Source organism: Nyctibius grandis, chromosome 2 (assembly GCF_013368605.1).
Source record: "Nyctibius grandis isolate bNycGra1 chromosome 2, bNycGra1.pri, whole genome shotgun sequence".
In the NCBI taxonomy this organism is placed as follows: domain Eukaryota; kingdom Metazoa; phylum Chordata; class Aves; order Nyctibiiformes; family Nyctibiidae; genus Nyctibius; species Nyctibius grandis.
In genome coordinates this window covers 51,673,243-51,696,499 of record NC_090659.1, presented here as the reverse complement: position 1 = coordinate 51,696,499, position 23,257 = coordinate 51,673,243, and the positions used below count along the sequence as shown (strand labels likewise).

The following is a 23,257-nucleotide window of genomic DNA, read 5'->3' as shown; positions in this document are numbered from 1 at the left end:
CTCCATATCCCAGGTGAGCAGGTGTCCTGTTTCCTTCTGGAGAGGGCCCACATTTTCCCTAGTCCTTTTACCACTGACATACCTATAGAAGCTTTTCTTGTTGTCCTTGACATCCTTGGCCAGATTTAATTCTATCAGGGCTTTAGCTTTCCTAACCTGATCCCTGGCTGCTTGGACAATTTCTCTATATTCTTCTCAGGCTACCTGCCCTTGCTTCCGCCCTCTGTAGGCTTCCATTCTGCTACCTGATCACTCTAGATATATATTCATATATGTTTCCATCCTTAAGTGCTGCTGAAAATTTCCCGCTTTGAGAAAACCATCTTTTCTTCCATAGAATGGTATGTGACAGGCTCAGGGGGGTGGTGTGGACTGGAGAATTAGGGATTTTCTTATTGTCCCACAAATAACTGCAGTTAGGCATGTAAAGTGGACTGGCAAAAACTTTCAAGTAAATTTTCCCAATCTCCTTTTTTACCAGGCCTGCTCTTCATTCTTCGCTGTCATGATTTTGTTCTCTCCCCAGGTACCTTGCTTTTTTGAAGTGAATTCTAAGTACAGTACTTTTCAGTTAGAGCAATCAATTGAATAAATTACTTCCAAAAGTGAATTGACATCACTTGTGTACACTGACAATCTCAGATATTCTTAAGACTGTATCAGGGCCCAGAAATACTGAGAAAAGTTTTAAAATTCTGATTTTTTACAATTTGGGTTCTTTTAATTTACCTTATGGGCTGCAGGCTTTTTGCTTTTAGCAGATGCATCTTAAAGTGTTTTTTTTCCAGACACATCTTAAGGTTTTTTTCAGCAGCCACAAGGATTTGAATTTTTATTTAAATAAACTCTGGATGTGCATCTAAGCCCATGATTCTGAGAGCTGAGGCTTTAAGAAAAAATAACGAGTGTCCTGAAGCTTCTGACAAAATTAGTAAAGCTGGCAACATTGTTGATCCTTTTTATTAGACTTTATAGTTAGCTTATAGGTTGGTGGGACTGTAGTTATTCTGCCTAAATAGCAGACATATCACTCTAGGAAAGTACCACGTTTCCAAGTTATGGCACTGTAGCAGTCAGTCACTGTTTTCTGCTGGTTTACTGTGATCACTTGAAATCCATATTTTGTGAACCACTGTTTTCAAGAATTACAAGGTACATAAAGATACAGAATGGGATGTAACAGAAAAGCTGGAAGTTCTTTTAGACTTTCAAGCTGCCCTCATTCTGGCCTATACTTATGGGCAGAGGTATGTTTTTCCCCATGTGCTTCTGATGTATGTCCTTTTCTTAAATACACCTCAACAGTACAAAGACTTCCATGTATAGTGAACCTTTTATTATATATCTTGTAAATTCAGTATGTGCATAATGAATGTCACCAAACAAATCTATCTGTATTTTCAGCAGCAATCAAAAAAAAAAAAAAGCTGTTTATTTTACATGAAGAGTTAAGAGTTGTAAAAATACATCTTCATCCAAGAGAAACGTTGCCCATCCATTTTCAAGATTTACAGCTCAGGAAAGAAATTACTCATGTAAGGTATTAGGGAGTATGCTTAAGAAAAAATAAACTTAAGGCAATCCAGCAAATTCCCATAGGTATTGGATAGCTCGATAATGAGTAAATTAGACACTTGAGAGAAGGAATATTTGTATCATGTGAATTCCAATGTCTAACTTTTTTGCTTCTTTTAGGAGCCTTTGCTCCCTGTAGAGCGAATACAGCCCTCAGTGGGTGATTCTGGAGACACCCTTGGCTATGCAGGAAACCTGCGTTGCCCTCAGGCACCTACTTTAAATAAGGAGTTAAATAAGAGACACTTCTAAGTTAGAGACTGTGGATATTCTCTCTTGAGCAAACTTTCTTCCAGAGCATTGACAGTTTTCATGTCAGACTCATGATACGCTTTTTGATTATTCATATGCAATAGCCTACTGGATCAAATTTTGGTTCCAGTTAAGAAAATTAGGGGACTTTTCACATTAGCTTCTGTGGGGTTAGGTTATGGCTGGCCATCTACACTAGCATTTATTTCTTTGGGGGTTTTTTGCCTTTCCTCTTCATTTTATTACATTCAAATTACTGATTGCAAGAAGCACTAGAAAACACTTGCACATTGTTCTGAAATAACATTGTCTGAGCTGTGGTTATATTTGAAATCGTAATTACCCCACTTCTTTACTGTCCAAACACAATTATATTTTAGATGCTCTCTTATAACTTGATCATGTTGTGACAGGAACAAAGAGTAAAACTAACAGCCGCACAACACTCACAAAATGAGCACCTGACACTACCACAACACAAAAAATGGTTGTGGGATCTCACAGGATTATAACATCAATACCAGACAGATTATACAAACCACCTGGTTAGCCCTCCAGCTACCCACTACATGCCTCCTTGTATGCTTTTTTAAACATTTTTTGGTGCAGGACACAAAATACATATCCCTAGCTTTCCTACTAGCTATCCTTCTTTAGCCTTAGCTGTACCCCTGCCTTGTTTTCCTCCCTTCCTATCACCATTATATTTTCTTCTATTTGGAAACTTGGGAACATTTCCCAGTAAAGCCAATGCCAGTAGCACTGCGTGATTCATCCTTAGAAATGATGAATCACGGAAGCCGTCCTCCTTCCCAACCTCATTTAAAAACCAAAAATATCCCCACTTGTGTGCATCTTCCATCCCACCACACAGGACCAGGGACAGGGGGTTGCCACGGCTCGGGGGCAGCTCCTTGACCAAAGGAAAATCTCTGTGATACCAGGAGGGACCTGGCGTTTTGGTGTCCCTGAGGGGTCCCTGAGGTGCAGGCAGCAGGGTCTGGGCACTAAGCTCTTTTCCATCTGTTTCCCTTTCAGCCTGAGCCACCCTCGTCCAACAAGTGGCAGCTGGACAAGTGGCTGAATAAAGTCACCCCGCACAAAGCACCCATCCTGACCCACCATGATGGCCCGGCACTGGAGGCCCATCCCTACTACGGTCGCGTGAAGGCGGAGAGGCAGGAAAGCGAGAAGACCCCAGCTGCCGGCCCGGTTGAGCACCGCAGTGGGGAGGGCCACGCCACCACCACCGTCGGGGACGGACCACGGCCCAGGACCGCCAACAAAGCACCAGGCAGCAAGGGCAGCAGGCAAAAGTCACCCCCCGCCGCTGACGGCGGGCCTCCAAGACGGGCGGCAGGGAAGAAGGCACCGCGGCGGGCTGAGAGGACCTCTGCCGGGGACGGCCCCCACTGCCACGGGGCAGAGGAGCCCCCCGGGCGCCACAGCTTTCCGGAGAGCACTGCTGGCGAGGAGCCGAGGGCCCGGCCAGGCGGCAGCAGCAGTGGCAGCAGCGGCAGTGGCTGCAGAGCGGGGCACCGCCGGGAGCCCCGCTCGGCTGTGGCTGGCGAGAAGCGTCGGGCCCGGGGGCCGACCAAAACGGCACCCAAATCCAAGGAGTTCATCGAGACTGAGTCTTCGTCCTCATCATCCTCTTCTGACTCGGGCTCTGAGTCCGAGCGGGAGGAGCACCCGCTGCCCAAGGCACAGGCGGTGTCCGGGGCCGAGCCGCGTGCCAAGGACGTGGGAACCAGCGCCGCCAGCAAACCCCACGGCGGCTGCAGTGCCTTTGGCTCCATTAATGCCAGGACTAGTAGTGAAATAGCAAAGGAGCTGGAGGAACAGTTTTACACCCTGGTTCCTTTCGGTAGGAATGAGCTCCTGTCTCCTCTGAAAGACAGTGATGAGGTAAAGTCGCTGTGGGTCAACATTGACTTGGCTCTTTTGTCCAGGATTCCAGAGCATTTGCCTGAAGAGCCGCTGGCCATGAGTGCTGGAGCAAGCCAGGTGGCCAGCCTCCCGCAGGGTAGTAGTGCTGACACCCCCGCAGAGAAGGGTTTACCAAAATCTAGAAGGAAACGCAAGGTGAGCTTCGGGGGGACCGATCGGGGTGGGTAGGGGGGCCTCTGGCAAGCATCGCTTGCATCCACATCCAGTGCTCGATGGCAGTGTCTTCTTTGGGCCGGCACTTCAGAGCTGGGATTTGTCCCCGCTCACCATGTAGGAACCAGCCAAGCCCCAGGGGAGATGCCATCCTAGGGGGTGAGGAAACTCCTGGCTGTGAGGGATCACAGGCCCTTGGAGATGGCGTTCACTGCTGGCATGCAGCTTTCCACGCCTTAGCGAAGGCACTGCCTTTTTAGTAGGATAGTTTTCTCCTGTGGCTTCTCTCAAAACCTGAGCATTTGGAGGTGATGCTTATGTTGGCAAAGGGAATATAAACAGCTATCATGGTCTGCACGTGTGGAAAAAAGAGAGGCAGCATCTTTTTTCCCCTCCAATTGTCAACAAGAGGCAAGCCCTTCAGTCCCCACAAGGAGCCCAAGCTTCACAGGGGACACGCTCACAGAGACTCAGAACCTGCCTGGCTCTGCAACCTGCCTCCCTCACACTACTGCGGCCCCCTTTTACCTCAGGGCTCTCACACAGCTGTAAGAAGTTGGAGTGTAGTCCATTAGCTGCCCACTCCCCAGCAGCACTGTCACAACAGCCAGGTGGGCACAGCCCTCTGGTCACATCCACCCCTCCATCCTACCTCTGAGCCGTCAGTAGTGCCAGAGAGAAAGCCCCCTCCACTCCATGGCCACAGCTGTCCAACAAGGAGGCTTTCTGGTTTGTTTGTACTGGTCTGACCCCAAAAGTCACTCTGAACTGGAATCACCATCTGCCCAATTTCTGGACAGTTTTACTGTGCAGTCATCTGTTGCCCCCTGAGCTACTGTACATGTGCAGATTGATCTGTATATTTTTGGGGACTGTTTATCTAAAGCAATCTTTCCTTTTTTTTATCTTTTTTCATTTTTGGTTCTTTTTTTAGTATCTGAAAGGTGGCAACCCTGTTCTGGCCACTGGTAGAGCCATAACAGAGACCCTTGATAAGCTTTGAGATGCATTTGTTTGCACTTTCTTTATGAAGTAGCATGGAAGTAACTGCACAGTAATGGAAAACAAGTCAAGAAAGAGTGGCAGAAGCAAAATATTTATGTTTTAGGCCATAGGAGATGCCAGTGTTATAGTGCCAGGCTGTACACCCAGAAGGAAACAGGGGGAGATGATAGAAGAGCAAAATTAATGCAGTCATTCTAGAAATGCTTAACCTGACTTTCTGTGGCACGTATTAACTTTTACTCTTCTGTCTTAAAGCACTGCTGTTGGTGGTGGTTTTAGTGATAAAATAAATACAAGGCATTCCTGGAGTACCAAATTGCCCCTCAGCCTGGAATAAGACCCTCAATGGGACAGCTGCTGTTCAAACTCACAATATGTGATCCCCCTTCCCAGAAGACTTTATGAATAAGAGTAATAAGAACGGATTATCAGGCATAACTGCTAAATTAGAAAGAGGTCCTTATCACTTCCACCTCTGTCATGATCTCAAGAAGATAGGCAAAGTAGAGACGGAGGAGAATGGTTAAGCACTGAGGTGTGAGAAGCCCTTCAGTCCCTGCAACGAGCCCCAGTTTCACGGGGGATGTGCTCGCAGAGACTCAGGACCTGCCTGGCTCTGCTACAACCTGAACCCCATAGCAGCAGCCACAGTGGCAGTGGATAACACAGCAAATGTTGTTGCCATGCAGCAAGGCAATAAATACAGCAGAATCAAAACATCACAAGTAAAACTTAGCCAGCACTGAGCTGTGTTAGAGAAACTGGAGAAAGGTTAGAAGTGGAAAAGGATGTGGACTTTGCAGCAGGTTGGGAAAGCAGAGCCTTTGGGAGCCAATGATAGAACCTAAGGAACATAACATGAAATTAAATAGTGGCAGGAAACATTGGCTATGTTCACATTAGCAGGCCAGATAGGGCCAGGGTGCAGTGTCAAGTGGTGGCACATAGTCAGCCGCTTTGTTTAACTGTTAACGTGCTTACTAACATGGTTTTGGCCTGAGTCAACTTCTGTTCTTCCAGACAGTGTCTGGCCCTCGCTCAGCACCAGACTAAGATCCCTTCCCAAAAGGCAAGCTGAATGTGGCATACCCTGATTTGAAGGAGGAGTGAGATGAGTACATGGGTGCGAGCTGTGCCATACCAGTTGGCCTCAACACCAGTTGCTCTTCTGTCGTGTTTACTAGTATAGGCACAGTCACTGATGCCAAGAAAAGAGAGGGAGAGACAAAAGAGGTATGAGATTGAGGACTAGGCAAGAGAAAAGTGCACGGGAGAGGGGCAAAGAGGGCAATATAAAGAAAAACTATGCCGAGGCGCAAGTGGGGAAGTGGTTGAAACCAAGTTTTATATTTGACTCCTTTGTTTACACATTGCCTGTTTAGATTTTGTTTTTTTAAGACATGGACTAATCATCTCTGATCCATGTTAGGTATATGCTCAAAGAAAGTGTCATCATTAATACCAAACCACCACAAAATACCAGCCCCTGACTTGTTGAAATACTTTTGGATCTGTAGTAAATCCAAAGCCTACAAGATTATTATTTTTCTCTTCTTACAGTGTGAGAATGAGGAAGAGTGCAGAGACATCAAGAAGACTCACTTAGAGCGAGAGAGTTCTTCACGATTAGCTGCCTCTGCCCACAGCATCACAACAGCAAATCACTGCAATATGAATGAAAACAGGTAAGCATTTTCCTTCTTATTTACCACTAAGTCATACAACTAGTTGCAGTTTAATGCTGTGTGTTATTTTTTCCTTTAATAGGATTTATTTTTTAATTATCACATTTTATGTTGAAAAATTACCCTCTGCATTCTCCTTTCTTCTGGTTTAATGAACAAGTTAGCAGCTCCTGACACATTTATATACTTGCATTTTTGTCCTATTGCACAAAGAAGTTGTGAGTTCAAGTGTGAGGCTCATGGAATGAGTAATTATAGCTAGAGCAGTGTGATCATCTGAGACATATTCCCAAACACTGTGTTGTAGGTACCAATTCACATAGGCAACCATCTTATAGCCTTTTCTTCCCTTACAGTGTTACGAGCTTCAAACTTAAAGTTTGACTGTATAAATACAATTATCTATAAACTCTATGGAAAAGACTGAGAAAAATACTCGTAACAATGCCTTCAATGCTCAGTTCCAGAATATACTTGAGATCCACTAATTCTGAGATTACAAGCAATCTATTCTGTGTAATTAGTAGGTATTTCAGGACAAGGAACTCAGACTTTAAAACCAATGAGATTTTCAAAGGATGCAGGGCATGAAACAAATGATGAATATTTAGCATTTGCTGGCATGGTTTATGCACACAGACCCCTGTCAATGTCAGATCAATCGTACTGAGTTTCTCTGGAGGCTTCCAGCAGTCAAACTTAGACATGCATCTTTTCAGAGTTCAGCTGCATCCTGCTTAGTACATGCTGGTCATCAGTATTTAAAAAAAAAAATCATTTTCTGGTAGTATCAGGGTATCTCTTGGGGTGGAACTGCTAAAATTAGAGAATATATCTATTTATTGTAGTAGGCTTTTCTGTTGTGCATATCACTGATGAGTTTGAGCAATTCTTGTCATTAAAACTGGAAAAAATCATGGAGAAAACTAATATATATAGTGCTTATTCAAAAATATGCATTCAATTTCTTTGTCCTGACATGTCACATATGTTTCATAAAGTGAAAACAATACACAGAACTGTTTGTTTTATTGTGGGTGATTGCACGCAGGCATGCCATTCCTGTTACCGCAGTGTCATATGTTTTACATCGCATTCATTTTCAGAGAATAGAATGGCTGTCATAGCTTGCTGTGTCACAGGGTTAATTCTATGCTTCCTGGAAGCAGGACAATAATTTATGTTTTGCTTGACATTATAGTCAGTACTCCTGGTAGCAACTGTACATTAAAGAAACAAAGAAGAAGGTCTTAAGTATATATTTGCCTCCTAATTCTTCCCTGGTCTGCCCTGCTTCCAAGATGTTTCTGTGGTTTATGCTACTGTAGGACATGATATCAAATGCTATTATTCCCACAGCTGAGGATGGGCTGCTGAGGCTGTGGCTAAACCAGCAGTGCAGATGTCAGGACCTCCTGTCCCTCTTGCAACCAGCAGCTGCTCATGCTGGCACATCCCCTCTCCAGCTGTGCCACCATAGCTGCCTGTGAGGCTCTCCTGTAAATTCACTCAAGCAACTTGTCTGAAACAAGAACTCTTTCTTTTTTGGTTTTTTTTTTTTTTTAGGCCAAGCTATTATTATTCAGTTCCCAGCAGAGCTACACAGACAGTTTTGTCAGCACTGCTGAGGGCTGGTAGCAATGAGAGGAGCAAAACCACCTTTTGACATGAGCATTTTCTACTGTGGAATTACAGTCTGGGGTGCAGACTAAACAAGGCCCTGTTTGACAAGAAAGGCTACAGCGTCAAGAAACGTCAAAACCCCCAATATCTTGCACCTATGTCGGGTGCCACAATCTGCCCACTCCCAGCAGACCAGAGCTCACTGCAGGTTGTTCTTCAACAGCTTCTCAGTAGAAGATGATCGTGCTGCTGCAATTTGACTGCTCACAGAACACTTAGGTGGGCCCTACGCGATGTGCCAAAGGCCATGTAGAAGGTCTGCAGCACAGCTAGAAATTGCAGCTACTCCTCACAATCTCTGGGCCAAGCTTTTGAGGCTTGGGTATGCTTCCAAAGAGCTATGGCTTCTGTTGGATGCATTAGGCCTGCACTTTGACAATGACGCATAAGTATGGCTAGTCAAGGCATAGGTTTATGTTTTTAAAAGAGGAAAAGAAATGACAGCATCAACCTGCACGTTCAAAATAGTGCTAAAGATCTTATTTTTCTTAGGGGGAGAAGAAGGGCACAGTTGTCCATCTTACGTACCCTGATTCTTGCTTTCGTAAACAGCATTGGTCATTAAAGCAAAACAGTTCACATTGCGTTTTAAAGGTACTATGCTGTGGGAAATGGGAAAGGTTCTGAACTACAATTCATGGCTTCTTTCACAGCTAGTTTTTAAAGACTTGCCAGATAAATGGACAAATGTATGATAAGAGCACTTTTAATTAGCTCTGTTCCCTGAAATTATGTGCAGAAATAAAGCATGGTTTGTACCATATTCTTTTTTGCGATTCCATTAAGTGTACACTGTCTGATACAGTAACTATAAAGAAGAGAGAATTGTCCATAAAAAAGTAATAAGCTGAATAAAGGGGAATGTGACAGGGAAAGGTATTGTGTTAAAATTGTCTCTCTGACCTTAATCACACTTTTAGTCTTAACACAAACTGTCTCCTTAAAACACCTTTTATTTTGTGTGTGCTGCTTTAAGATTTTCAGCTAAATATTTGCTTCAAATTAGTGCATCTGAAGTTTATTTCTGGGCATATTTTTACAGTCTGTCTCACTTCTCTTCATCTGAAGCTTCCCCCAAATAAATGAAAGCTGAAAATACTGCCTGTGTTATAGCTTTCTTCTTTAGAAGACGAAGCTCACATTTCTCTGTGTCTACTGTTTGCATATGTTTCCTTTTGTCTGCACTACCAGCCTATCTTTCTTTGTCTTCAAAATCTGTATTAGATTAGTATAAACAGTGCTACCAAAGGCTGGGTATTGAGCACAAAGACAAGCCAGTCATCTTTAAACACATTTCCTGTTTTAGTTCACATATGGTTTTATTGCCATGGCTTATAAATTGTCACCTGTAATGGTGAAATAGGGCTCCATAACCTGAACTTACACTTCAGAGCCTAATCTTCGTCTCCAGCTATCCCTTAAGAAATGGTGAGCAAGTGGCCATTTATCTCTGTATTTTTTTTTCAAGTACTCTGATACAGACTTTATATTAACTCCAGAATTACAATTTGCCTTGATGGGAAAGAGGAGGAACATGATACAAATTTGTAAATGAGCTCTTGGTCCCAATACTGTAAGCTTGTTTCCAGATACCAATAGACTTTATCCTGCCAGCAGGTTTTAAATTCAAAGTTTTGGTAATATATAAAACATTTACCTTTCTCCAAGCCGGCTTTGTGACACTCCATTACTGTAATTTCCATTTCCAGCTTGGCAATACCAATAAATAAAAATGAGAAAATGCTTCGGTCACCCGTCTCTCCTCTCTCTGATGCATCAAAACACAAATACTCCAACGATGATTTAACTTCCTCCTGCAGACCTAATGGCAGCAGTCTATTACCTTCCATCTCCTCCAGCAAAAAACATAAGGGTGAAATCCAGTCGCAGCCACATCCCGGAGACTTCAATGTAAGTTTATGCTGTTGTTCACAATATAAAGCCTAGCTGTATATTTTTCACTTTGTATTGCAGTCCGTGATAGTTTTGCAGTATGTTTTGCAAAAAAAAATGTAATAATGAATGTTGTATTATAAGTTCAGTTTTTCTGGTTTGGAGTTGGCAAGGCACAGAAGAAAGGAAAGAGGGCAGGCTGTAAAGCAGGCAAATACCAAAGGCTACATAAGCAAAAGGTAAAAGCTAGTGGCCCAAAACGAATGGCCTTAGGCCTCCAGAGTATTGCTTGGGCACAATGCAAGCTCCTTACATCCAAGAGTGTGGTGCATAAGGCCTCTACTGTATGAGGTGTCTTCTCAGCCACTACCTAACTGTCTGTGCCTGCAGACAAGTTCTCCTACATGTCTTACAACCAACTTTCTCAGACACTTCTACTTACTCTTGACACCGGTGAACAGCTTAGCACCAGCCTCACAACTCAGTTCCATCAGAGCCCAGGTAATCAGATACCAATAAGAGAGTCTTGATCACACTAAACATGTCCAGAGCATGCTTCCAGAAAAGGCCATTTTACTACACCAGCTGGTAGCCACTGTCTTCAGAGCACAGAGAGAGAGGAGTAGATGCTGCCTGCCATTTATGTATGAGCTCTGTGATTAGGACGATGGAGCAAAGAGCCTGTTAGCTCTTCTGGTTGAGGGAATTCACATATCTCTCTCTCTCACCTCTAAAAATCATACCCTACCCTCCAGCCTACAGGATACTGCAGGTAGAAGATCAAGGGAAGAATATTGTCACATCCTCCCCTTGAACCTCTTCTGTTTTGTGTGAAAAAACTAGAAGAAGCAATTTGGGTACCATCATATTGATGTCCACTGCTGGAGCATCTAGTCAGGCTATTAGGGCACTCGTCTGCTGCTACAAAGGCCAATGCTCCTCTCCTTGCTACAAAAACCTTTTATATATTTTATCTTATATCTATTTGTTGTATTTGTTATCTGATACATAAGAGGCTTTAAAAGCCAAAGTATTAGTGCCTAAGCAACTTTCAGGAAAACAAACTACCTGAGCTGTAGCAGTGGTCTCTTCCAGCCGTTTTTGCTGTGGGGATAACTGGTCCCACAGTATATGTTAAGTACATATGTATGTACTTAAATATATTTATTTTTTGAGAGTGGAGGGGGAAGTAGTAACTATAATCTTAATTTTGGACACTTTTTAAAAAACAATTTCTCATAAATTTTGTGTTTCAAGAATATCTCACAGATGGTAAATTGAAATAAAATTGATTACATAAAAATATTCCAATAAAAAGGCATTTTAACATATCATAGCTATTAATTTATTTTTTCATGGATTAAATGTAAATTTTTAAACATTTTAGCTTCTAAAACATAAGTTTAGAGGTTTATAAACCGTTCAGAATTATAATGATATGAGTCTTCACTGGATATCTTGAAAACAATTTAAATTCCTTCACAGGCAAATGTGCTGGAATCAAAAGTAAAAGGTGATTGCTTTATGATCCACACCCTTAGCAACTGCATTTCACTGAGATTTTCTGCATAGCCTAGCAATGCACCATTTGGTCAACACTTTAACAACCCTTGCAATAAAATTCTTACGTATCTGGTTATTCATCTGAAAACTTTAGCCTGCTAAACTAAACTGGATGTGCCACATACACAGAAGATGAGAGCTCATGAACCATAAATGTTAAAGTTAGCTTTGTTTTAGCCCATCTTCCCGTCTGGCACCTAACTGGCATGCCCAAGTGGTCCTTTGAATTTCTGTCAGAGACCGCAAGCCAGGGAGTGGCTTTTATCTGTTTGAGCTTTTTGTCCATTTTATCCATATTGTATTTCCATCTGTCACCTGACAGAGAAGGAATGGTGTTTTCTGGCAGTGATTATCAGCCAAAACCAACCCAGGGCACTCTCTGCTTTGCACTGTACCGGTGTGTTGTGGCCTACACAGGAGGTCACTTGGTGGGACAAAAGGCTCATGAGGCCACATGAAGAACAGGGCTGCAGCTGAGGGAATGCATGAGACCCTGCCAAAAGACATGTGCTTCCACTGTAGCATAGAGCAGTGATCTTTCAAGCTGATCAGGGACCTACGGCAGAAAGAAACCTGGACCTTGGGCTGCAAATTCATAGCACATAGGCACATCAGTTGTGCAGTGTGAAACGAGTCAAACAAGTGAGCCTTGCTCTCCCAAGGCAAGGTACAATGCTAGTTCAGAAGATGAAGACTGGAGATATAACTCGATCTTCTAAATGACCATGATAGATCTATTCTTTAATAATTTCACTTACTGTGTTTCAGAGTGTTTTGATAGTTACTAATAGTTCAGCTCAATTTCTTCTGTATATCACATTGAAACTCGAGCCCTTTAGGAAGTGCTCTGAGCAGTATCTGTGAATTTCTGGCTATCAATCAGTGACAGGACAGTTATACATACTGCTTGCTGAAACAGTAGGGAAACTAAGTGCCCATTTCCAACACAGAGCAAAGATGCTCTGTTGTTTATTAGTTGCTTTTTTGAAGTTAGTAGCCAGTTCCTCAATGTCTTCTCTCTTGTTTGTTGTCTAGAAAGCAATTCACGTCAATTCAGAAAATGTTCTCTGCAATAAGCCCCAGTCCCAAACAGAGCCTTGGTCACCTCTGTCCAGCACACCCAGGGACTGCAGAAGGACAAAGCTTGTCTTTGATGATATGTAAGTACAGATGACTTTAAAATAAAGAAAACAATCTAATTTCCTGCATTTAAAGACAGAAAAATACAATTTGTCCAACAGGAACTGAGACATGACCAGAAGTATTATAGTAATACTGTACATATTGAGAAATAAATGAGACATACTATATAAACTCTTTAATTTTTTATCATAAATTAAGCCTCATCATCAGGGAGCAGTGAGGACTGGCTGTTCCCTGAAGGATGGGGAGCCAGTAGCCAAGGGGCAGAACGTGGCTGACAGGGCAGGGGCCGTGCCAGCGGGGGGTCCAGTCCCACAGTACCCAAGCAAGGTGAGCAGGGCAGGCTCGGGGGTGGCAGTCATGTTCAACCAAGAGCCCAGATCCTCAGACAAGTCCATGGTGATGAGGCAGGTCCAAGGTCAGGTCAGGAATCAGGTCAGGATCAGGTCCAGTGAGGGTCAGACACACCCCAGTGATTGCCAGACATGCATAGTGACGAGGCAGGTCCGAGGTCCAGCCAGGAAGACATTCCCCAGGTCAGGGTCCAGATCAATGGGGGCCATGGCCAGGCACAAGCATGGCTGTGAAAGGGCTGAAGACAGGCACACTTACAATGAGTTGGACAGGGAGTAAAGGCCCAAACCTGAGCTTAAGTGGATTTCTTTAGCCCATGGGAAGAGGGAGGAGGCTCCACATGAGGCAGGTCAAGGCCATTAAGGCTTTATTAGTACCCCTGGGGCTCTGGCATTAATTATGCACACATCAGACTATTAATATATACAGAACCATAGCAAGGTGGGGTGAGAGGGGCACGCTTCTTGTGCACACTTTGGAGCAAGGGAGAGGACATATGGGAGCCTTGCATCCCTGAGACTTGACAGCTGCTACTGTCGTTGCTACTGCTGCTCAGAAAAAGGTATCACAAAGGCAAGGCAAGTAGGAAGCAGCAGTAGTTAGCATGAGTACCTGGAGGGATACCTGGCCCTCCCCATCTCGTCTGCATCCTTCATACGTCCCCTGCTCTCTTCCGCCGAAACTAATTTCATCTTGTAATTGTCTTTCTTTTCTTTTTGGTAAATTAAAATTGAGTTTTGTTTCCCAAGGTCATTTAGGATGTGATATTATTTAAATAAGGTACAAAGGTGAAACTGAAGATTGAAATCCTCGTATCTAGAAAATCCAGATTCTTTTTGACTGGTAATGTTCTGGCCTGAAAAATACTGATTTTTTCTGGCTAGTGTAGAAGAGGTTCTGTTCAGGCTATGCCTCAGACTGCCCGGAGCTCTGTAAGCAATGTGAACTTGACACGCCTTTTGTACTCCCAGATTTTCACTCACAACATCTCCAACTCTTTTATACCAAAGAAAACCCTGGGACAACAGCCCTGTTTCCTCAGAAACTGCTTTTTACCAGAACTGGGATTTTTAAACAATAGCAATAATAATAATAATAGTAATAATAATAGTAGTAGTAGTAGTAGTAATAATAATAATAATAATAATAATAATAATAATAATAATAGTAAGGTTTGTTCACACTACCTGGTCTCAGGGACAACTAGAGGGATGGCAGCCTCTCATAAAGAATCATAGAATCATAGAATGTTAGGAGTTGGAAGGGACCTCTGGAGATCATCGAGTCCAACCCCCCTGCCAGAGCAGGACCAATCTAGGGCAGGTTACACAGGAACGCATCCAGACGGTAAAGTCTCCAGAGAAGGAGACTCCACAACCTCTCTGGGGAGTTTGTTCCAGTGCTCTGTAACCCTTACGGTGAAGAAGTTGTTCCTCATGTTGAGGTTGAACTTCCTGTGCTCTAGCTTGCATCCATTGCCCCTTGTCCTGTCGCAGGGCACAAGTGAAAAGAGGTTGCCCCTTTCCTCTTGACACCCAGACCTCATATATTTATACACATTAATCAGATCCCCTCTCAGTCTTCTCTTCTCCAGACTAAAAAGCTCCAGGTCTCTCAACCTTTCCTCATAAGGCAGGTGTTCCAGTCCCTTAATCATCCTCGTAGCTCTCCGTCGGACTCTCTCCAGTAGATCTCTGTCCCTCTTGAACTGGGGAGCCCAGAACTGAACGCAGTACTCCAGGTGAGGTCTCACCAGGGTAGAGTAGAGGGGGAGGAGGATCTCCCTCAATCTGCTGGACACAATCTTCTTAATGCACCCCAGGATACCACTGGCCTTCTTGGCCACAAGGGCACATTGCTGTCCCATGGATAACTTGTTGTCCACCAGGACTCCAAGGTCCCTCTCCACGGAGTTGCTTTCTAGCAGATTGCCTCCTAACCTGTACTGGTGCATTTTATTACTCTTTCCCAGGTGCAGGACTCTGCACTTATTCTTGTTGAACCTCATTATGTTCCTCTTTGCCCAGCTCTCCAGTCTGTCCAGATCATGCTGAATGGCCGCACAGCCTTCAGGTGTATCAGCCAAACCTCCCAGCTTCGTATCATCAGCAAACTTGCTGAGAAGACACTCTGTCCCTTCGTCAAGGTCGTTGATGAAGATGTTGAACAGGACTGGACCCAGCACTGATCCTTGGGGGACTCCACTAGTTACAGGTCTCCAGCTGGACGTGGCACCATTGATTACCACTCTTTGGGCTCTATTGTGTAGCCAGTTCTTAATCCATCTCACTGTCTGTTCTTCTACCTCACACTTCCTGAGTTTGCTCACAAGGATGTCATGGGAGGGAATCCAGGTTTCCTACTATAAGGTATAAATAATTCTCATAGACTTTAAAAGGATGAAACTTTCTTAAGTCAAGAAAAGAAGACTTGTGAGGTTACTTTCTCTGTGTATTCATGGCAGTCATAAGGAGATGTAAGTTGAATAAATATAATCAAATTTTCTTCCCCTTTTGTAGAAAACTCTCCCCTGTGTATATCCTTATTTTCCCTCCTTCTCCACTTCCCTCCATGTTATTTTTTAACTCTTCCAGTGCATTTATTCAACAATCTCCACTGAGGAAATCTGAAACTGTTTAGAAGTACTACCTAACTCTTCATATCTCTTGAAATACTTTACCATCTGTAATTTACTTGCAACTGTTCAATTTTTCTGCAGTTTAAACATGTACATATAAGGCAGAAAAGTATCAGTGTGCATGATAAAAGTCAAAATTGTAGGACATGCTCATCTGTTTGGATTAGAAAAAAATGCAATCAGAAACAGCTACAACAGAACTATTGTATCTTCATCTGATTTTCCCTCAAGATGCTGACAAAAAACAGGGGGACTGGTTTGTTCCATTTTTTCCCTAGAATACTGTAATAGGAAAACTGCTTTTTTTACTGTCTGTCACGGTTTAAAGCTGGGCCGGCTATTAAACCTGTGGTAGACGCTCTCTGTTAACCCTCCCCCCCCCCCACCCAAAGAGAAAGGGAAAGGGAAAAGGGAGAGAGACTTACGGGTTGGAAAGTTAAAACAGTTTTAATAAACTATAATAATGAAAAAGAGTATAATAGTAATAATAGAAATAATCAAATATATACAAATATATACAAAACCAAGATCGAGCTCCCCCGATGTCGGCCACGTCACCACCGGCACTGCAGGGCAGGCTCCGGGAAGGCCCAGGCTGGGCCTAGCGACGGTCGAGAGCTGGATTCAGGGATGCACGGATCGGGATCGGGGGCAGCAGGAAAACAGACAGAGTCCTCCTTGGACATTGGCCAAAGGCTCAAGCCGCAGAAGCAGCCCGAAGCAGCAGCAGCACCCAAACACAGCAGAGGAAGCAAGGGAAGGCGGAAGGGGCAAGAGAGCGAGACCCTCGTGATCCCCCCACTTTATACTGAGAATGACGTGTATGGGATGGAATACCTTCGTTGGTCAGTTTTGGGTCACCTGCCCTGTCTGCTCCTCCCTGCAGGTGCAACCCCCCTTCAGCTCTTCACTCATAAGCAGTGAGGAATTTAGCAGTGACCTTGGTTTCTCTAAGACTAAGTACAGCAAGAGCCTTTCTGAATAACATCCCTACTGGTGCCTCAGTGATAACTACAAACTTCGAGCGTTATCAGTCCTAGAAGCAGACACTGTCTGCAAAACATGCAGTTACTTTCAGAAAGTGCAGTTACTTAGCAGAGACTTAGCTGAAAGTAAAAGTCACTGAAAGGAAAATTGGCCTGGTTTAGGCCAAACCAGGACACTGTCTCTATCATCTAAGAGGCTTTTATCACTTGCTTTCTCCATTAGTGATACATGTGATTTCTCTGGCAGGCATCTTCAATAAAACTGTTTCACCTTTTCAGAGAGAGACACAATTAAACTGTTCATGTATAGCGCCTTCCATGTAGAATGTCCCCAAGCAACTTGTGGCTCATTAAAAAAAAAACAATCTAAAAAGCCAAAGAAGATAAAACATAGAATCAAATATGTCTTAATTTCCCCTTATAAACCAGAAATAGTTAAATGCCTGTTGTGTTAACTAGAGGAAGGAGATTTTCATGTACTACAACTGTCATACACAACCTGTATCTAGGAAACTGCACCAGAATACCAGCTATACTAGACCTTGGCTCTGAAATTACTGTGTAGAGAAGTCACTGAAATGCAGCAGATTTGACTGGCTGCAAATGTTAAATGTCAACAAATTTGACTCACATGTTAGAAGGATCAAATTAAACATGGCAGCGAGTGTCTTTCAAATTCTTGCAGCACCACAGCAGAGGATTTGAAGAAATGCAATACAATAGATCTAAAATTATGTAGTAATCCTGATGGCAGCATTTTGTCCAAAATGATGCCTATGAAGTATTTCATCCCATAATCCATGAAGTTCGGAATTACTGTAATCCAGCCATGGTTTTAAAGTCTTCATTTTAATCAGAATCTATAGTTTTTAAGAGACTAAATCCCTTATATTTGATTTAAAACAACTCATTTTTTTGACTAATCAATGTCTCTTTGCTTTATTTTCAATTTATTTTCTCCAGATCATTGACAACAGCTGTCACTAGCAATAAACTAGAACACAAGTAGGTCAATAAAAAGTATATCTTGCTTGGCAGAGTGCTGGATACACATACATCACAATATAAAAGTAAATATAGCTAACAGTCTTCAAAAGGCAGGCAAAACCCTACTCCCCTGGTTTGCCATTGTTTACTGCTTGTTCTAAATATGCTTCAAGGTACCCAGCATGCCACATGTATAAGTGACATCAATGCTGTTTCCAGTATTAATTCCTAACAAGATTTCCTGGATTTTTGGACATTTCTGACTCTATGAAGAGAACATTTTCAAGGCTACATAATAATGCTTCCAGCCAAATTCAGTCCTGCTGCAATTTCACTGAATGATAGAATTCCCAATAACCGCATTTAGGAACAAAGTCTGTTGTCCTTGAAGTGATAAGCACAGACGTGCTGTGGGTGCCCGAGGGCACAGTCCCACAGTCCTCAAAACACTGCATGTGTGGTATAAAAAGAGCAGACCATACCCAGCTTCCTAGTTGTCCTCATGGCTACATCATAATTGCTCTTCAGGATTATTTTCTCACTTGCATTGTGGGTTACCCTTTTAAACTTGGGGTGTGGTTTTTTCACTTATATTTATTTTTCTTTTTTCCTGGCCTAATAGGAGCAAGACAATATAACTTCTTCAACTTTTTTTTTTAATTCATATTTTGTTGAATGTTTGTTCCACCTTTATGGATTCAGGTGCTACACACACCCACCAGCTTTACATTGTCCAAGGGACATATCCTGCTGTGAGACAGCATTCCTCTGTTTGTCAACCAGTAAACCACATACCCAGAAAATATTCAACCTGTAAAGGTATTATGCATAGAGCTCATAAAGAGCTCTAAAGAGAACTTCTTGGCACATCTCTTTGTTTTGGCTTGAACCCCAAGTCTCTCATTTTCAGTCTCCTCTTCCTTGTTCTTCTGCCTCAGAGTGGAAAGGAAAAGGTGCTCTTGGGTTGTGACTCCCATACAACATCTGGAAGTCATCTCGCTTTGCATTGCTCAAAATGCCTCAAGGACTCCTTGTCTTCTGAAGTATTTAGAGAGACTTTGTAGTGCTGAGCACATCCTCAGGAGCACAGTTAAGGAAAAGAGCTTGGCTCCTCTTTCTTCTCATCAGCAATTTAAAAAATCACTTGGTCAGATAGACCAACATCTGCTACACTAAGTTTCTCACAAATTCATATGCTTACTTTGGGCTGCTCCCAGTTTCTTGGCTTTGGGGGATTTCAAGTCTTCATCTGACCACCCCATTCTTCTGCTCCTTCCCTTCTTGTGGCACTGAATTTCCTCATGTGTACACTGACCATGAGAAAATAACATTAGACACTGCCTCCCATGATTAGGTAATTAAGCTGCCTGTTGTCTGCAAGACCACCTACCCCCTTTCTTTTTAGGGACACTTTGTGAGAGCTTGGTCTGGTGGGAAATAGATGCTTAATCCACCCTAACAGGAGCTTCTCACGGGGTAAAGAATTTATAGCCACTATTCCCTGTCATCAAAGAAAAGCCAGAGCTGTGGACCTCATTTGAACTTACAGGCTACATCCATGCCCCTCCTCTGTTCCTATGGGCAAGTGGTCCATCACTGCTTATGTTTATATGATTAAACTGTCTTCACTCCCCGAAACAAAGAACACTCACTGCCTCCTGAGAACAGTCCCTGGCCTGTGCTGCCCCCAGCTGTGCCCAGGCATTGTCTGGGACCGAGCTCAAAACTATGCCAGGGAGAGTATTAGCAATTAAACAGCACAGATGATCAAATGATAGAGCTGGTATCCTTGCCCTTCTTATGTCACTTACACAGACATAGCCAAGGAATCATTTTATTGACAGACTCAGATCTGAAATAGCCTCTGATAATTTTGCCACTCAGGGAAGAGGATTTATTTGCATCAATTGATTTTGACATGCCTTTTTCTTACTCTATAGCTTGACTAGAAAATATCTTTCGTCCACAGTGAATCACAACAGTGAGTTGGACAAGGGTCTTCTAATCAGGCTCAGCAAACCCTCTTCCAGGTCCCAGCAGCAGAGCTGAATCTCTCAGATAGGAGAGGACAGTCTCTCCCATCTCCCACCAGTCTCTCCCAGTCTTTCCTCACTCTGCAACGGGTGACCAACAAGCAGATGCCTACAGAAGGTGATGAGCACCCCCCAATGTCCTTTGCAGCTCTTCGACTAGTCTAGGTCTCGTACTGAATATGAGGAAGTCTCATCTAACCTCCCATGGTGTTTACCGTTCTACCATACCTCTGGCTCTTGACAGAGCTTTTTTTCCTCAGGTTTGATAGCAAACATTGGTTCCTCCTTGAAGAGCTAGAATTCCATCCCAGTGTAACTCAGGTTTTGTCTTGCGCTGGATCACAGAGCAGCGCAGGTTTTCATCACTCTCAATGCCGGGATTCACAGGTGTGGTGTGTGAGAGATATTCTAATGACTTTATTTGCAGCTTAATTCCTAAATCAGCTTTACTGTCCCTGTGGCAGTGGTAAATATCTTTACATATGTTTGAAGAACGTGCTTCAAGTCCATTTTCCACAATATGGACATTTCCCTTTTGGACTAGAAGGCTCGCTGTAATGGCCCTAGGGTGCAAAGGCTGTGATCCCCCAATGAAACCTGGGACCTTTCCTGATCATTCCTTCAATATATTTTCGTCTTCCACTGATAATGAACCATACTAGCAAATGATGATAACCACTTTAAGCCTAGAGAATCACAGACAGATAGACTGTCCAAACTCATTTTTAGCCTGGGAATACCCTGTTCATCTTGAGAACCAACAATGAGTCATGGAGCTGGAGAGGGTTTGTGATGACTTAATGCACATGAGGAATATGAATTCCCCAAATCCCTATCAGATTCTTTCCTGGTCTTCTAGTTCCTGATTATGATTTCTTTCAAATCCTAGAATTACTGAAGTTTCTTAGAAAGGCGTTGCAGGACAGACCCCTGGACAAAGTCTCTGTTTCAGGATCACCTGCTCCTTTCAGTGTAGATACCCCATTCATTGACTCAAGTTTCACATTTACTGTCACTCAACAGTTTCACCCACACCTTGGTTTCTCACGCATCAGAGTCGGGAACATCAGAGTTGGCTGCCAAGTAGCCCCTCTCCCAGAAAGATCTCTCTGCCTTTGGTTTTCAGCTGCCTCTCGGGAATTCAGGGTGTGATTCCCTGGCATTTTAAAACAATGTAAATCTGAACTGCTGTGGTCCTGCCGTCTCTCACTACTTCTGACTGTAAAGGCTTTCATCACCTCACTTTCTACTAAAATTACTGGATTTCAGAGTATCTGTTTAACATACAAGAAAAGAGACATGATTGTAGTTTATCTGCAAGGACGTGATGCTTTCCCCCTCTGCTTTTAATACAGGAATTCAAGTACCTATTGTTAATACTTCTTTCATTCCTTTCTCTTCACATGTACACTTTACCCTTGCATGTTTTAGTCTAGATACTGATTTCACATGGATATCTTTAAGTCACGAATCTAGGTCGCACCCAGGAATTTGTAGTGGATTTTGACTCTTTCTCATGGTTTCTCACATTTCACTACACTGACATGGTTAGTCTGGGGGTTTTTGTATATTTGCCAAAATTGGAATCCCCACTTATTTTATCTTTCTTCATTTAATTTAAATTAGGTGCAAGGCTTTAATTTTGTCTGCTATTGTTTGCAACAGTAACTCCCTCTCTAGGTATCTGTACTATTCATCTATTCGTCTGATCTAAGCTATTGATCTTGTTATACTAAGCCCAACAAGATAGTAGTTGTGTAGTTGTACAATCGAGTAAATTTTTCTTACATTTGGCCTGACTCCAATCAGATCCTTTGTTCCTGTCTTTCTGAAATGCCTATAGCATTATCATTTAAACAAGTCACAAATACTCTCTCTGCCCTCTCCACTTGTATGCTCCTCTGCTGAACTTCCCAGACCTGCTGGGTCTGCCATAGTGAGCAAGAGACTCCCATAACTGGGTACCCACCTTGTACAGTGCCATGCACCAGACACAGCAGTGCCATGTCCCATAAACCAGCATTTATTTTAAGTTGTGGAATGGGCAGGAGGTCATGATACATCAGGGGAGAATGCTATTTTGTATAGTAATACCTGCTCCCCAGCTTCAGCTCTGTCCTTTACGCCCAAGATGACCACCCTTATCTGTGACCCAACATGTCAGACATGCTCCTGACACACGTCCCAGCAACTAGGCAGGGCTGTAGACTCCTACTTTTCACTTTATGTGGTTTTCTTGCTCTTACAGGATTTTCTTCTCTTCTTGGACTGAAAGTTCAAGGCCTGCTGGCACAGCTTCAAAACTGGACATGGGCTAGCCCTGGCTACACCAGTTTCTTCTGATTTGCCCCTAGCCCTGATCAAATCTTAAAGTTGCTTATTTCTCTGTTCTGCTCCCTTCCAGCACACTCACTTTTTTTGGATCTAGATTACTAAAGTTGTGAAACTGGTCTTATGTTTAGAATTATGATTTAAAGCTGCTTTTATTGCATGCAGTCGTTGTACACTGAGGAAGCACTAGTTTGTTTTTTTATAACACTTCAGCAGCATTATCTCTGAAGGGTATTAAAACATGCACTTGGCTACATTTATGATGTTTAATTGAACTTTTATTAGTTTTTTTTAATGTATCCTCATAAAGCAACATACCACAGTAAGAAATAATGTACAAGTGGTAGATTATGCAAATGAAGCAGAAAATGCTATAGTTTAGTATTTAGTTCGTATGAAATATAAAAATTAGATGAAAAATGTGTTTTCGAATGCAGTTATAATTAAAATTGTATATTGGAGTCTAAACTACATCATACTCTGTAAATACGAGCAGTTGCGCTGAGTTCCAAGGAGATTATGTTGCAGTAGATGTTGATAAATTACTGTACGAAGTAAGGCTTTTATTGATTCACTTTGATTCTCTTCCCTTTTTTTTACTGCATGAGTTTACGTTTTTGCAATTATCTGCTAAAGTGGAGTAAATTAAATTCAGAGAAGGCAGCAAAAGACAAAGGTGGCAGAGATGTGCTGTAATGACATCAAGCTAAATAGGATGAGAGAGAGAGAAACATATACACACACAAGCATTTCACCTGGGTAATGGTAACACCACTCTTAGGAGCTCAACAGCCTGGAAATTTTGAAAGGCTGCCTCTGGAAGGGGAATAATTACCATGCCCGCAGCCATCTCACCTCACGCTGGGATCCCGTGCGACATAGCAAGCAATGGAAATGCTGTCTTTCCTGCTGGTTTTCGACAAGCTCCCAGAGAAAGCGGTGGCAAAGGCGAGTGAGAAAAATTCTGGACAGTAGCGGATTGTTTGATGAATTTCATCCTTGATTCAGCCACAGCCATGCTACTGA

The 23,257-nt window shown here is 42.9% G+C and overlaps 1 protein-coding gene across 1 annotated transcript in view; it reads left to right on the top strand.

The window, feature by feature from the left end:
* The window catches only part of AFF3 (ALF transcription elongation factor 3), a 294,827-nt gene that overhangs the window by 253,480 nt on the left and 18,090 nt on the right, over positions 1-23,257 (top strand). Inside the window, exons 12-15 of the mRNA XM_068395291.1 lie at positions 2,866-3,912; positions 6,496-6,620; positions 10,013-10,214; positions 12,795-12,919. Coding sequence (XP_068251392.1) covers positions 2,866-3,912; positions 6,496-6,620; positions 10,013-10,214; positions 12,795-12,919 — 1,499 coding nt within the window. The remainder of the gene's footprint in view (positions 1-2,865; positions 3,913-6,495; positions 6,621-10,012; positions 10,215-12,794; positions 12,920-23,257) is intronic.